General features: G+C 38.6%; 1 protein-coding gene across 1 annotated transcript; it reads right to left on the minus strand.

The window, feature by feature from the left end:
- Window positions 1–268: 268 nt before the first annotated feature.
- On the minus strand, window positions 269–7,039 carry LOC138945165 (odorant receptor 4-like). The gene is made up of 4 exons (XM_070316508.1): window positions 6,992–7,039; window positions 6,761–6,897; window positions 440–572; window positions 269–366 (listed from the first exon to the last, which is right to left on the minus strand). The coding sequence occupies exons 1-4, from the start codon at window positions 7,037–7,039 to the stop codon at window positions 319–321; spliced, it is 366 nt and encodes a 121-aa protein (XP_070172609.1). The 3' UTR covers window positions 269–318.
- Between the last annotated feature and the right edge of the window lie 6,346 nt (window positions 7,040–13,385).

A 13,385-nucleotide genomic window follows, 5' to 3' on the forward strand; every position in this document is an offset into this window, starting at 1 on the left:
AATAATTCAGTTTACTTTTATCTCTGCATTCTTTACAAATTACATTTGTTTTTAACGTCGCTTTACATATTCTAATGTTCTATTTATCTAAAAAGAATTTACAATGTGTGTTTGATCAAAGTATATTACAAATTCATTTCAATTATACATATTATATTCAAATTGATACATATATACACACAAATACATATTGCTTTATCTGCAAATCGCTTTAATATTTTATTTTCTCTGATAAAATATTTTTTATATAACATTAAAGAAGTGCACAATCTACATAATATTCTCGTTTGTTCTTTACATTATAGTTAGCGAATATTCTCATATTTGTCTCATAAACATGCAATAGGAGATCCCCATTTGCAGTATCTTTAGAAGACATATTCATTACTTGTCATTGTTGCGTTTTACGCGAATCGAATACATTATATCATTTTCTTACCATTTCAAAACTCGGCAAAGACATCGGATAAAATTTGCAGGCAGTCAAGATGAGCGGGTGGAATCGTCGGCTCATTACTAACAATAATGATTTTTGCTCTGAAACATCTGCATCGTACCAAGCAGAATTGTATCTGCAGGATCATAATTCTTTTGTATCGTGAAAACAGTTGAATTGAAAAATTCTCAAGTAACAAATTAAAAGAAATATTTGATTTAATTAAATTAATATTGTTAATGTTAAAATTATATGGAATATATCATTGCTTTTCTTATCAAAATCATAACTTTATAGAGATAGATTAGATTATATTACTTATTGTTAGAATACATATTAATTACATATTTAAAATATTATCTTAAATATTTCCAAATAATTCTAAAAAGTCAAGTAAAAAATTTCCTAGAAAATTAATATTTATTTGGTAAATATGCATAAAAGGTTACACTTCACCGATTTTATCGCCGTTTAAATATGTTATAGAGGAGGTTCTTCTGAGTAATTCGCCGCAAGAAAAAAGTGGGTGAAAGCATTCGTTTAGAAGATATGACAAATTAAAGTTTGGCATTATCGTTTGTGTATGCTGTAATAATCTATTATCTTTGTAATAAACCGCTTTCGCGAGGCGGTCGTGGATAACTCGGTCGGGATCCGGGCTCGTGAAAGGGTATCGAGAGACGAACGAGAGCAGCATGAGATAAAATATAATTTATTGCGTGTAAGTATGTGTGTATACAGAATGAGTGTATGTGTATAAACGCTGTATGCGGATAAGCGTATGTAGTTGTGTACGAGTGAGTGTATGTGTATAAACGCTGTATGCGGATGAGCGCATGTAGTTGTGTACGAGTGAGACGATCGGCGAGCGAGTGTGTGCGCGAACGTATAATATAGAAGTATGATGTTACAATGTATTGAAAGTATGTGATGCAAATGACGTTATGGGTGTGACAAAATGCTCGTGTATGTGTGAAATGCGGAATCAGTTAGCGGTGCGGTAGTGTCGGTCGCAGTGCATCCGAATTACATGCACGTAGCGCGGCGCGGAGCGCGATTTCGGCGGTTCAATATAATATCGATTATGCTAGCGGATCGTGATTTCGGCAGAGGCCGCTAACTATCGGACGATAATTTCGGTCGGGCCGGTGGACGGTCCTTAGACGCGCCTGTATTGATTCGGTTGCGTCGATCGATGTCGCGGCAGGATTAGATCCTCTTCCTGAGCGGGACTTAGCGCGCCGTATTAATGGCGAGTCCGATTTCGTAAATGGCGGTCGCGGAATTACTGTCGGTTCGTGAATAGCGTTTTGTCGTTTCGTCCGGGATAGTCTTTCCGTGGAATTCAGGAGTGCAACGGCCGACGGGAACACCCGTCAATGGCAGGGAACTCCCTACTACTGGTTGATCGCTATTGTACTTAGGTGGACGGATTGTTCGAGGCGTCGAGAACTCTTGGCGGAGGTTGAGTACGCCCAACCCCGTTTTCCTCTTTTCGTAAACGATCGGAATGATCGCTCTTGGAGATGCCGCAAACTCTCGGCGGAGGCTGGGTACTCCCAACCCCGTTTTCTCTCTCTTTGAGTGGTTATAGGATCGTAGCGGATTTCCAGGTGTCTTACAGACTCTGGCGGTTGCGGAAGATTTGGTCTCGAGATGTAAAACGTGCCCTATTTATACCGCTTTTCCGGCGGGTACGCGTGCGTAATATGCCTTAATGTTTAAGGCATATTATTAATGTTGAACCGCCGCGCGCGACTCGGGCGGTTTCGGGAACGGTCGGTACGGTTACCCGAGCGCGGCGACGGTTCCGGGTAAACACGCGGCTTAACGGCAGTTACAAATTGAAACGTTTATTATCTCTTAAAAATCGGCGCTCGGCGCCTCCGCATTATGCCCGACCGGTGTTTGTCGGGCGGCGGACTTCCGGCGGATCGACAGCCGGGTAACGGTGGAGGGATGCATCGTTACATCTTTTTGTTGAAAAACGCTTACAACTTTAACGCGTGAGCGGGGGAGAGGCAGGGCCCCTCTTCCTGCACCCCCTTGCCAAAAAAATTCCACTCTGAAGTTACAATTCAAGTTATACAAGGTGTCCCCAATTTAAATGGCAAAACTTCAAGAGCATGTAGGGCACCGAAAAACTAGGATAGGAAGTCCTTTAAAGGTTTGCTCGTTTTTGCTCCATTTTAGAGAAAATCGCAAAAATTCAATCTCTCATTGTCAGTTGTTCTCTTGAGTTGATTGACACCGAATAAACTTTCTGCTTCAAAATTCCTTACATATGTAAACACTTGATGTTATCCTGTACGGTGCCAATTAATTCAAGACAGCAGTTAAGGGACCGAATCATAGATGCAGTGCACCAAATATCATTAGAACAATGTCTAGCTGCAATTAATGAGGTCAGTGCTAAATGTAATGCTTCCATTGATGCAAGAGAACAACATTTTGAATAATAACTGCATTAAATAGATGATAACATAAATGTAGGTTTTATTTAAAACAGATATCTATTATAAAAGAATATAAAGATTTAAGAATACAAGGAATATACGAATGTAGTACAACTCTTAACTGACGGCGAAGGACTGACCGACACTCGCTGCTGTTCGTCTTTTTATGCCCGGAGAATAAAGGACGCCGACAGAAGAGTAGCGCTTATCTTTTCGGACTCGCGGCTACCCTATGATCTAGCCGCATACGTCAAAATCAAAGAGTGCGCACGCGATAACAAAAATCTCTCTTAGCGGCGGCTTGCTAAAGGATTCGTCGCTACTTTATGATCTAGCCGCAATATTGAATGCGATACTACGTATGTCGGTACATCTAATACGTACTTAAATCCTACATAAATAAAACATAAATAAATAAGTAAAGAAACGAAAATTTGTTTTGTTTCTTTTTTTGTGATATTCTCCAAAATATAGCAAAAACGAGCAAATCTTTAAAGGACTTTCTGTCTTAGCTTTTCGGTCCCCTACACGCTCCTGAAGTTTTGCTATTTAAATTGAGGACATCCTGTAATCCTGTAACGGCAGGGCCGTTACTACGGCGAAATATACATATGTACATACAATAACATATCTGCCTCGCTTACTCTACCCTACTCTACCTATCCCGCTCGCACAACCACCGCGCACGCTCTCTCGCTCGCACGCACGCCACACGCACCATCCCGCTCACACTAGGCGCGCTATCTCGCCGGGCATGCGCTCTCGCTCTCGACACGCCGTATCTCGCTCGCGGTTCCCCACGCGGAATCGACCCCACTCCTGGCCGGCGGTATAGTGGGAGGCCCCGGCCGGGTATATAAGCCCGGCCGGCCGAGGCATCGAGACCAGATCCTATCCCGACATCCAGCTCCCGACACCGACCTGACCAGTGCCTACTACCTCCTCGGGCTAAGGTTTCTCTTAGCCCTGTCGGGTTTCGCCGGCTCCTGTCACCGCTCCTCGGGCTAAGGTTTCTCTTAGCCCTGTCGGGTTTCGCCGGCTCCTGTCACCGCTCCTCGGGCTAAGGTTTCTCTTAGCCCTGTCGGGTTTCGCCGACTCCTGTCACCGCTCCTCGGGCTAAGGTTTCTCTTAGCCCTGTCGGGTTTCGCCGGCTCCTGTCACCGCTCCTCGGGCTAAGGTTTCTCTTAGCCCTGTCGGGTTTCGCCGGCTCCTAGCACCTACCCGGGCTGAGGTTTCGCTCAGCCCTACCGGGTTTCGCCGGTCTCCGTTGCCAAGGCCGGACCCGACGTGACACTCGGGCCTGTCGGCAATACCCACCTACCTAGCCTAACCGTAGTAATAAGCCACCTGTAAGTATCGCGCCGTAGCCCTAAGACCGTTAGCCATAAGTCCGTTAGTTCTAACCGCGTCATAGTAAAAGCCTGTTAATAATAAGTCCGCTAGAAATAAGCCTGCTAGACCTAAGAGCCTGCTAGTTATAACCGCGCCGTAATCTTAAGTTCGTCTGTAAATAAAGCCGCACCATCGCGATTAAGCCGCGTTTCTTGCCGCGTACCGCCTTGCGTTTCTCGTCGCGTACCGCCTTGCACACCCGCACCTGACACCAGCTTTCTGCCGACCGCACGCTGACCAACATCGCTTGGCCCTGCACGCTACTTTGTACATATCTTTATTTAAATAAACTATCTTTTCTACTTCTATTGTGTTTCGTAAGCTTGAGTCTCCCCTCCTCTCGAACCCTGACACCGACGAGCCGATCCGAGCGTCGAGCGAGGTGACCGCGTTACAATCCAAATCAAATTTTAGTTTTAAATCAGAAATAGATTTGGGTTAGGTTATATCTTCCGGGAGTGGAGCCCTCCCGTAGGGGGGCCGGAACCCACTGTGTCCACATATACTTTACAACGCGAAGCGAGGTCCACCCCACAATTGTTGTGTGGATGGGAAAGTGTATGTGTGGGTGCAATTAATTCCGCCCTCCTCCCGGGGAGCTCCATTTCTGGAATATATAACCTAACCTAAACCTATTTCTGATTTAAAACTAAAATTTGGTTTTACATTATACAGGGTGATCCGAAACAAGTATAGTGTCCCTGAAGGATCGTATTCCTGAATCAATTCTAAGATGATTTTTTCTTTACGAAAATTTCGTCTGGAGCTTAATTTTTAAATTATAAAAGGAAATAGTGAGCGAATTACGGGATGAGTACAGAAGGTAGGCAGGGGCGGTGCAACACACCGTCCGCTGCAGGCGCTTACGCGAGGCGCTTGCTACAGCTGATCGAGCGCTATAGCGTACTCGTCCCATAATTCGCTCACTATTTCTTTTTATAATTTAAAATCTAAGTTTCAGACGAATATTTTGTAAAAGAAAAATCTCTCTTAGAAGTTATTTAAGAATACGATCTTTTAAGGACGAAAGATTGTTCTAAATCACATCGTTACAGCGACCACACTGATCAGCTGTTGGCTATATGCAATGAGTGTGTGTGTGTGTGTGTGTGTGTGTATGAGAACGTGTATGCGTATTACACACACACACACACACACACACACACACACACACACACACACACACACACACACACACACACACACACACACACACACACACACACACACACACACACACACACACACATATATATATATATATATATAAACTCATCGCGTATAGCAAACAGCTGATCGAGATATACTCTCTTTCTCTCTCTCTTTTTTGCCTTTTTTGTCTATACAGATTATAATTGCTGCACGGCCGTGGATGCGCACGAGAAATGTTTTTTACTGACAAAGTAAAAAGAACTCATTGTCAGTAAAAAACATTTCTCGTACGCATCCACGGCCGTGCAACAATTATAATCTCATAAGGCAAGAAGTGAGTGAGTAAGCAAGTGAGAAGGCGACCGAGAGAGAGAGAGAGAGAGAGAGAGAGAGAGAGAGAGAGTGTGTGTGTCTCGATCAGCTGTTTGTTACACACGATGAGTGTATGTGTGTGTGTGTGTGTGTATGTAATACGCGTACACGTTCTCATACACACACACACACACACACACACACTCATCGCGTATAGCCAACAGCTGAGTAGCGGGTTGATTTAGAACAATCGTTCGTCCTTAGAAAATCATATTCTTAAATGATTTCTAAGAGAGATTTTTCTTTTATGAAATATTCATCTGAAAATTAGATTTTAAATTATAAAAGGAAATAGTGAGTGAATTATAGGACGAGTACGCTGTAGTGCTCGATCAGCTGTAGCGAGCGCCTCGCGTAAGCGCCTGCAGCGGACGGTTGCGCCGCCCCTACCTACCTTCTGTCCTCGTTCCGTAATTCGCTCACTATTTCCTTTTATAATTTAAAAACTAAGCTTCAGATGAAATTTTTGTAAAGGAAAAATTGTCTTAGAATCGATTTAAGAATACGAGCCTTCAGGGACACTATACTTGTTTCGGATCATCCTGTATAACCCATCTATGACCCTGTACATATCTCGTAAATGTTCTACGTCCTACGTAAAACAGTTCCTACGTCCTCTGCAAGAAATAAAATGTACACAAATATCATTGTTCCTAGTTTTATTTTATAATACTTCAAAGAAAGCATTAAAATTGTGAAATTTTAATTTATTATATCTTTTAAACGAATGCTTTCCCCCACTTTTTTGTGGGGAATTACTTAGAAGAACCTCTTCTGCAACTTATTTAAGCGGCGATAAAATCGGAGGGGTGTAACCTTTTATGCATATTTACCATTTATTTTTTCTAGTAGTTTAATTATATCAATATTTTCTTTATTACTCTATTTCTTTATATTATGTATGAATGTATATGTACATTTTAGATATATTTTTCAATATATCATTGCTTACACTTTCTCACATATGCTCGAACTCATATCTGTGACTTTCTGTCCCATATAATTAGGTATAATCAGATAGCATAATGTTGCAATTATGAAACTAATAGAGGTGCAAGATCGTTCTATATTTTCAAAAATAGTTAGTATCTGAAAAAACACGTTTTAGCAATTTGATCACACGTAAAGCTATACATATATTTTTGCTCTTTCTCTCTCTCTCTCTCTCTCTCTATTAACATACCTGTATTAAAGAAAGACTTAGTGCAATCACTATTCCTACGAGGTCCATTAGAAATGGTATTGTATGACAAGTTTCGATCGTATTAACAAATCTTGTAATGTGAAAAAAGTCATGTACGTGTTAAAACGGAAATGTATAGCGTTTTCGTTATATGTAGAAATAAATAGATATACATATATATATATATATATATATATATGTATATATATACACACATATACATATGCACGCACGAACGCATGTACATGCCCGCGCATACACACATTCACACACGCGCGCACATGCACACGCACACCGACACCCACACTGACATGCACACCGGCACGCACCTGCTCACGCACATATGTACATACATAGGGTGACCCGCAACGACCGCCCATTAAATACATAGCTTTATTTCTTACCAAAAACTAAGACGAAAAGTCCTGAACCATTTTTTTTTTATAACGTTTAATAAAAGAGTTATTATTAAGTAAATTTGAGCAGCGATCAGTACCGATTTTTAGCCGAGTGCAGTGATGCATGCCCGCGCTCTTGGTAGTGTATGTGAGTGCTTCACCGCTAGCATAGAATATTCTTATACATTGGAATAATAGAAATAATTTCTTTTTACAGGGTGGATAAAATAAAACATGATGAATTCTTATCTCTAGAAATATTGTTTCTAGAGAAAAATGTTTCAAATAAAAGTTGCAGTATTTCAAGGGGGACATAAGTTAATGTTATAGAATTGTTTGTAGGTGACGGTTTTCAAGGTTATTTCAACTTTATTTTTTAAATGGAAACACTTATTTTTTATTGCATATTCTTATAATCCTTCTTGATACCTTTTCAAAACATTATAATAAAGTATTTTTCCATTAAGTATTTTTTGAGTTATTTTATATTTTATATGAATATAATTTTTAATACAAGAAAAAATTATTTCTATTATTACAATGCATAAAAATATTGCATCCTAAAAAATTTGGCATGCGCGAATGAAAAATATTGCCGCGCCGCCGCAGCAGCGGAGCATTCACTATCGGGCGCGCAGTTTACCGACGTGCGTCCGGCTAAAAATCAGCGCTGATTGGCCAGACTTTACTCAATAATAACTTCTTTATTAAACGTTATAAAAAATATAGTTCAGGACTTTTTGACTCAGTTTTTGATAAAGAATAACGCTATGTACTTAGTAGGCGGTCATTGCGGGTCACCCTGTATATATATATAGAAATACATATATTGTATATACAGGGTGTCCTTGACAACGCTCGTGAGCAGGAAAAGCACAGTAAACTGAACAGAAAAGTTCTGTATCATTTTTTTCTATTACGCTTAATAAAGAAGTTATTATTAAATAAAGTCTAATCAATCAGCGTCAATTTTTAGCTGGACATACGTCGGTGAGCTGCCTGTCTGGTAGTATGCGCCGCCGGAGCGCTCACGCAACTATTAGGCGCGCGGCTAAAGGTCGGCGCTGATTGGCCAGACTTTACTCCATAATGACTTCTTTATTAACTGTTATAGAAAAAAACGTTACAAGACTTTCCTGTTCAGTTTACTGTGCTCTATCTGCTCACAAGCGTTGTCAAGGGTGCTTTGGAACACCCTGTATATATTGTATATATACAGAGTACATTGTATACAGGGTGTTTCAGAACAACCTTCCATCCTCAAAATGACGTATTCCTGATACGATTCTAAAACGATTTTTCCTTTACCAAAATTTGAATTGAAGCGTAATTTTTGAGTTATAAGCAAAAATAGTTAGCAATTCACGCGTCAAGTACAGAAGGCAGGCAGGAGCGGCGCAACGCGCCGCAGCTGACCGTCCGATGCGTGATTACTACCGCATGAGTCGAACATAAAATTATGCTTTAAATAAAATTTTGGTAAAGAAGAAAATATCTTAAAATTACGTCAGGAATACGTATTTAAAATAATGTCACTTTAGCGAAAGTTGTTCCGGATCACCGCTCATCCGATGCTGCGATCAGCTGATTGCTACACGCGATGTGTGTATGGTGGAGTGTGTGCGTAAAAGGAAGGAAGAGATAGATAGAGAGAGAGAGAGGAAGAGGAAGGGAAGGAAGAAATGAGGGAGACACGTTTATACACACGCACGCACGTACACATATACACTTTTTTTCTCACTCTCTTTCTCTCTTTTACACAACACTTATACACTCTCTCATTCGGTCACTTATTCACACACTCACTCACTCACCTGCTCACTCACAACGTAGCTAATCTTCATACTACGTATTATCGTTAACTTCTGCACGATTATTATTTAGCGACGGACCGCGGAAACTGCGCGATCACATTGTTACGTTGCCTAGCGATGTGAGAAACGCGATATGTACCGTGCACGTTGCGACGTGCGTGTGGCGCGTGGCACGTGATTGACGCGAGATAAGAGGAACGATCTTCTAAAACCTTCGCATTACGAATGCGGTAGAAAACATGAAACGTATAATGACGTACTTAAAAAAATTACTTATTTATCATAATTAATAACGCGTGTGTGTATAAACGTCTCTCTCTTATTCCCTCCTTTCCTTTCTCTCTCTCTCTTTCTCTCTCTCTCTCTCTCTCTATATCTGTCTCTTCCTTCCTTTTACGCACACACTCCGCCATCGCGTATAGCAATCAGCTGATTGCAGCATTCGACGAGCGGCGATCCGGAACAACTTTCGCTAAAGTGACGTTATTTTAAATACGTATTCCTGACGTAATTCTAAGACATTTTCTTCTTTACCAAAATTTTATTTGAAGCATAATTTTATGTTATAAGGTAAAATAGTTAGCGATTCATGCGGTGGTAATCACGCATCGGACGGTCAGCTACGGCGCGTTGCGCCGCTCCTGCCTGCCTTCTGTACTCGACGCGTGATTTGCTAACTATTTTTGCTTATAATCCAAAAATTACGCTTCAATTCAAATTTTGGTAAAGGAAAAATCGTCTTAGAATCGTATCAAGAATACGTCATTTTAAGGATGGAAGGTTGTTCTGAAACACTCTGTATATTGTATATATACAGGGTGTCCCATTTTTAAAAACGCACCTCGATCTTCAACGAAGCATTTTCAACAGAAATGTTTCAGACAAGAGTTGTATGGTTCAGAGGGGGACATATGATGAAAATATGGACTTGACCTTGAGTGATCTTTTCAAGGCCAAGTCAATGTGATCGATATTTTCTTAAATGGAAACCCCCATTTTTTATTGCATATTCTTGCAGCTTATCTCGAGAGCTTTTTAAAATATTATAATAAAGTATTTTTCTATTAAGTATTTTTTGCGTTATTTTATATCTTAATCTAACATATTTTGATATAAAAAATATAATATCTCGTAAAATATTTAGTTTTCGATAATCTTACTATAATATTTTTATGTACAGAATAATGAGACAAATCAATCAGTATAAAAAAAAATTTTTTAAAGAAAAAGTATGTAATTATTTACACTGTATTTTTTTAAACAATTATTTGTCTTTCTTATACTAATTAATTTGTCTCATTATTCAGTACATAAAAGTATTATGATAAGATTATCGAGAACTAAATATTTTACGAGATATTTTATTTTTTATATCAAAATATGTCAGATTAAGATATAAAATAACTCAAAAAGTACTTAATAAAAAAATATTTTATTATACAATAGTATTTTGAAAAGCTCTCAAGATAAACTACAAGAATGTGCAATAAAAAATGGGGGTTTCCATTTAAAAAAACATCACATTGACTTGGCCTTGAAATGGTCATTCAAGATCAAGTCCATATTTTCATCATATGTCCCCCTTTGAACCATACAACTTTTGTTTGAAACATTTTTGCTGGTAAATGTTTTGTTGAAGAATTATCCAGGTGCGTTTTTTAAAATGGGACACTGTGTATATATATATATATATATATATATATATATATATATATATATTTATTTATACATATTAAAAGTGTGCAAGTGCTTAATTTTCTTAATTATAAATAAATAATTTTCATTATAAAATTGTTTTAATGGAGGAGAATAATATAAGTACGATGTTTCGTATACGTGTATATATATACGAAGTTTCTTCATATCTCTATTATCATAAAATACAAAACTTATTAATAAAATAATTTTTATATAAAAAAGCGATTAAAAACATATCAATATCGAAGCGCGACCTTTATATTATTAAAATTGACACTAACACATATAATACCTTTTTTATGAAAACTGAAATTATATAAAAACAATGTACGCGCACAAGAGAAAGTAAAAAGAACATCGTTCAATAATAACAGCAATAGACTCAAAGCACTGATAATTAAATGGAAGAACTGGCAAATAAGAACCAAGGCGCGGATATTGTTGCGCGAACTTATTATTGTTATACTTTAGTACAGTGCTGGGATTTACTTGCACATTTCGGCCCGATTCCGTGGCTCACGCCTATTGCCCCCCACTCACCGCTCGTGCGTTAGCAACGAGTCGCCAGATACGCGTAACTTAGGAACGCGACGCTTTGTCTCAGGAGCGTCCGTATATAAGAATGCCCAAATATAATAATAAGACAATACTTTTCTATAATTAAAAGTTTTTCTTCAATATTTTATATCAATGAATTATAAAATATTGAAGAAAAACTTTTAATTCTAAAAATCTTCGTGCTATATTTAGAAAAGTATTGTCTTATTATTATATTTGGGCATTCTTACATATAAACGCTCCTGAGACGAAGCGTCGCGGTCCTTAGTTACGCTTAACTGGCGACTCGTTGCTAACGCACGAGCGGTGAGTGGGGGGCAATAGGCGTGAGCCACGGAATCGGGCCGAAATGTGCAAGTAAATCCCAGCACTGCTTTAGTAATAAATGTGTGTATTAAAATTGTATGTTTCGGACCGTTTTTTGGTCCATCTTCAGCATGGATTAGTGGAATATATATGGAGTATAATGATATGTATAATGATGAAATCATTTATATTGTAAATCACCGACGGATATACGTGTGGCGATAGCGTGGTAAACCTGCATAAAAGGGGCTCCCCTCGTATGACCTTGACCTTGACATATGTTATCAAGATCATGACCCTGAACAACATACAAAAGGTTTTAACCGTTGGTCATTATTAACTAAAAAGTTATTAACAAAAAGGTATGAAAAATATAGCAGTTATTTTAAGTATTAAACAATTAACATGTATGTGAAAATAGTATATGTATGAACGAAGGAAAATCATTAGTAATGAGTGGTTGATATATTGAACAGTTTTTTTGTTAAAGCAGAAAATAATTGATTGATTTAACCCTTTCGCTTCGGCAGTCCAGTCCGTCAAAATACTGTCACTGTACGGAAAGGCGCGCCAGAAATACGTGCAGTGTGCGTGGTTGCTGTATATACGTTTTCCTAAGTCTTAAATAACAATTGTGCTAAATGAAACAATCTTTGCTCCGATACGATGAGTATAATTTACATCTTTAATATAAAAAGGTTTACAAAATTACAGGTACTATAGGCATTTATATATTTACAAGACTTTATGATAAAATGTTTAATATAATTAATCATGAACCGCAAATTAGTTAATAAATTAATGTGCAAAGATTAGTAGTATAAGTCCGTATGGTATATTTTGAAGCACGGATCTATACATAAGCCAACATCGCAATCTTTACACTCATATCGTGAGTCGGCTCTTTTATCATTTTTACTACAGACGACACATCTGCGTTTTAGATTTTTACTTTTTGGCTTATAAAATGACGGAAAATGCCGCTCTGTTAACCTCATTGGATTGTCAGCCGGTCTGCTTTGATGACGAACTACATTGGGCAGATACTTTGCTACTATTTGTTTTATTAGCTGTAAGTGAAATTTTGCCATGGAAATGGTTTCTCCTCGATTGCACTTATAAACACAATATGAATTCCACACACAAATGTCTATCTGTGGATGAAAAATTTACGGTACCACTTCAATGATTTTCGCGTTGAATTTACTGTACTTAGAACCATATCAACTTTGTCTATTATGCCCATTGATTTATTATAATCTATAACACACACGGGCTTCGCAACACTCTTTTGTCCTCCATACCTAGACACGGCTGCAAAATCTGCAGTATGCATACTTGTAATCATATAGACTTCTTTTTTGTCTACCCACTTCATCGCTAACAAAGTGTTTGACGTACGAAAACGTGCCTCTCCTTTTTTCAAACGCTCTTCAAACTTCGGCATTCCTTGCCGTCTTTTACTTACGGTCCCGCACACATTGGTACTATTATTATGTAACAAGTTAAATAATGCTGGACTCGAATAAAAGTTATCTAGATACACTGTGTGCCCTTTTCCTAAGAATGGTTGTAAAAATGACAAGACTATCGCACCCGATTTTCCAATCCCCGTGACTG

This window comes from Polyergus mexicanus, unplaced genomic scaffold (assembly GCF_030449975.1).
Source record: "Polyergus mexicanus isolate NDT 795.1 unplaced genomic scaffold, iyPolMexi1.0 SCAF_1, whole genome shotgun sequence".
Lineage (NCBI taxonomy): Eukaryota > Metazoa > Arthropoda > Insecta > Hymenoptera > Formicidae > Polyergus > Polyergus mexicanus.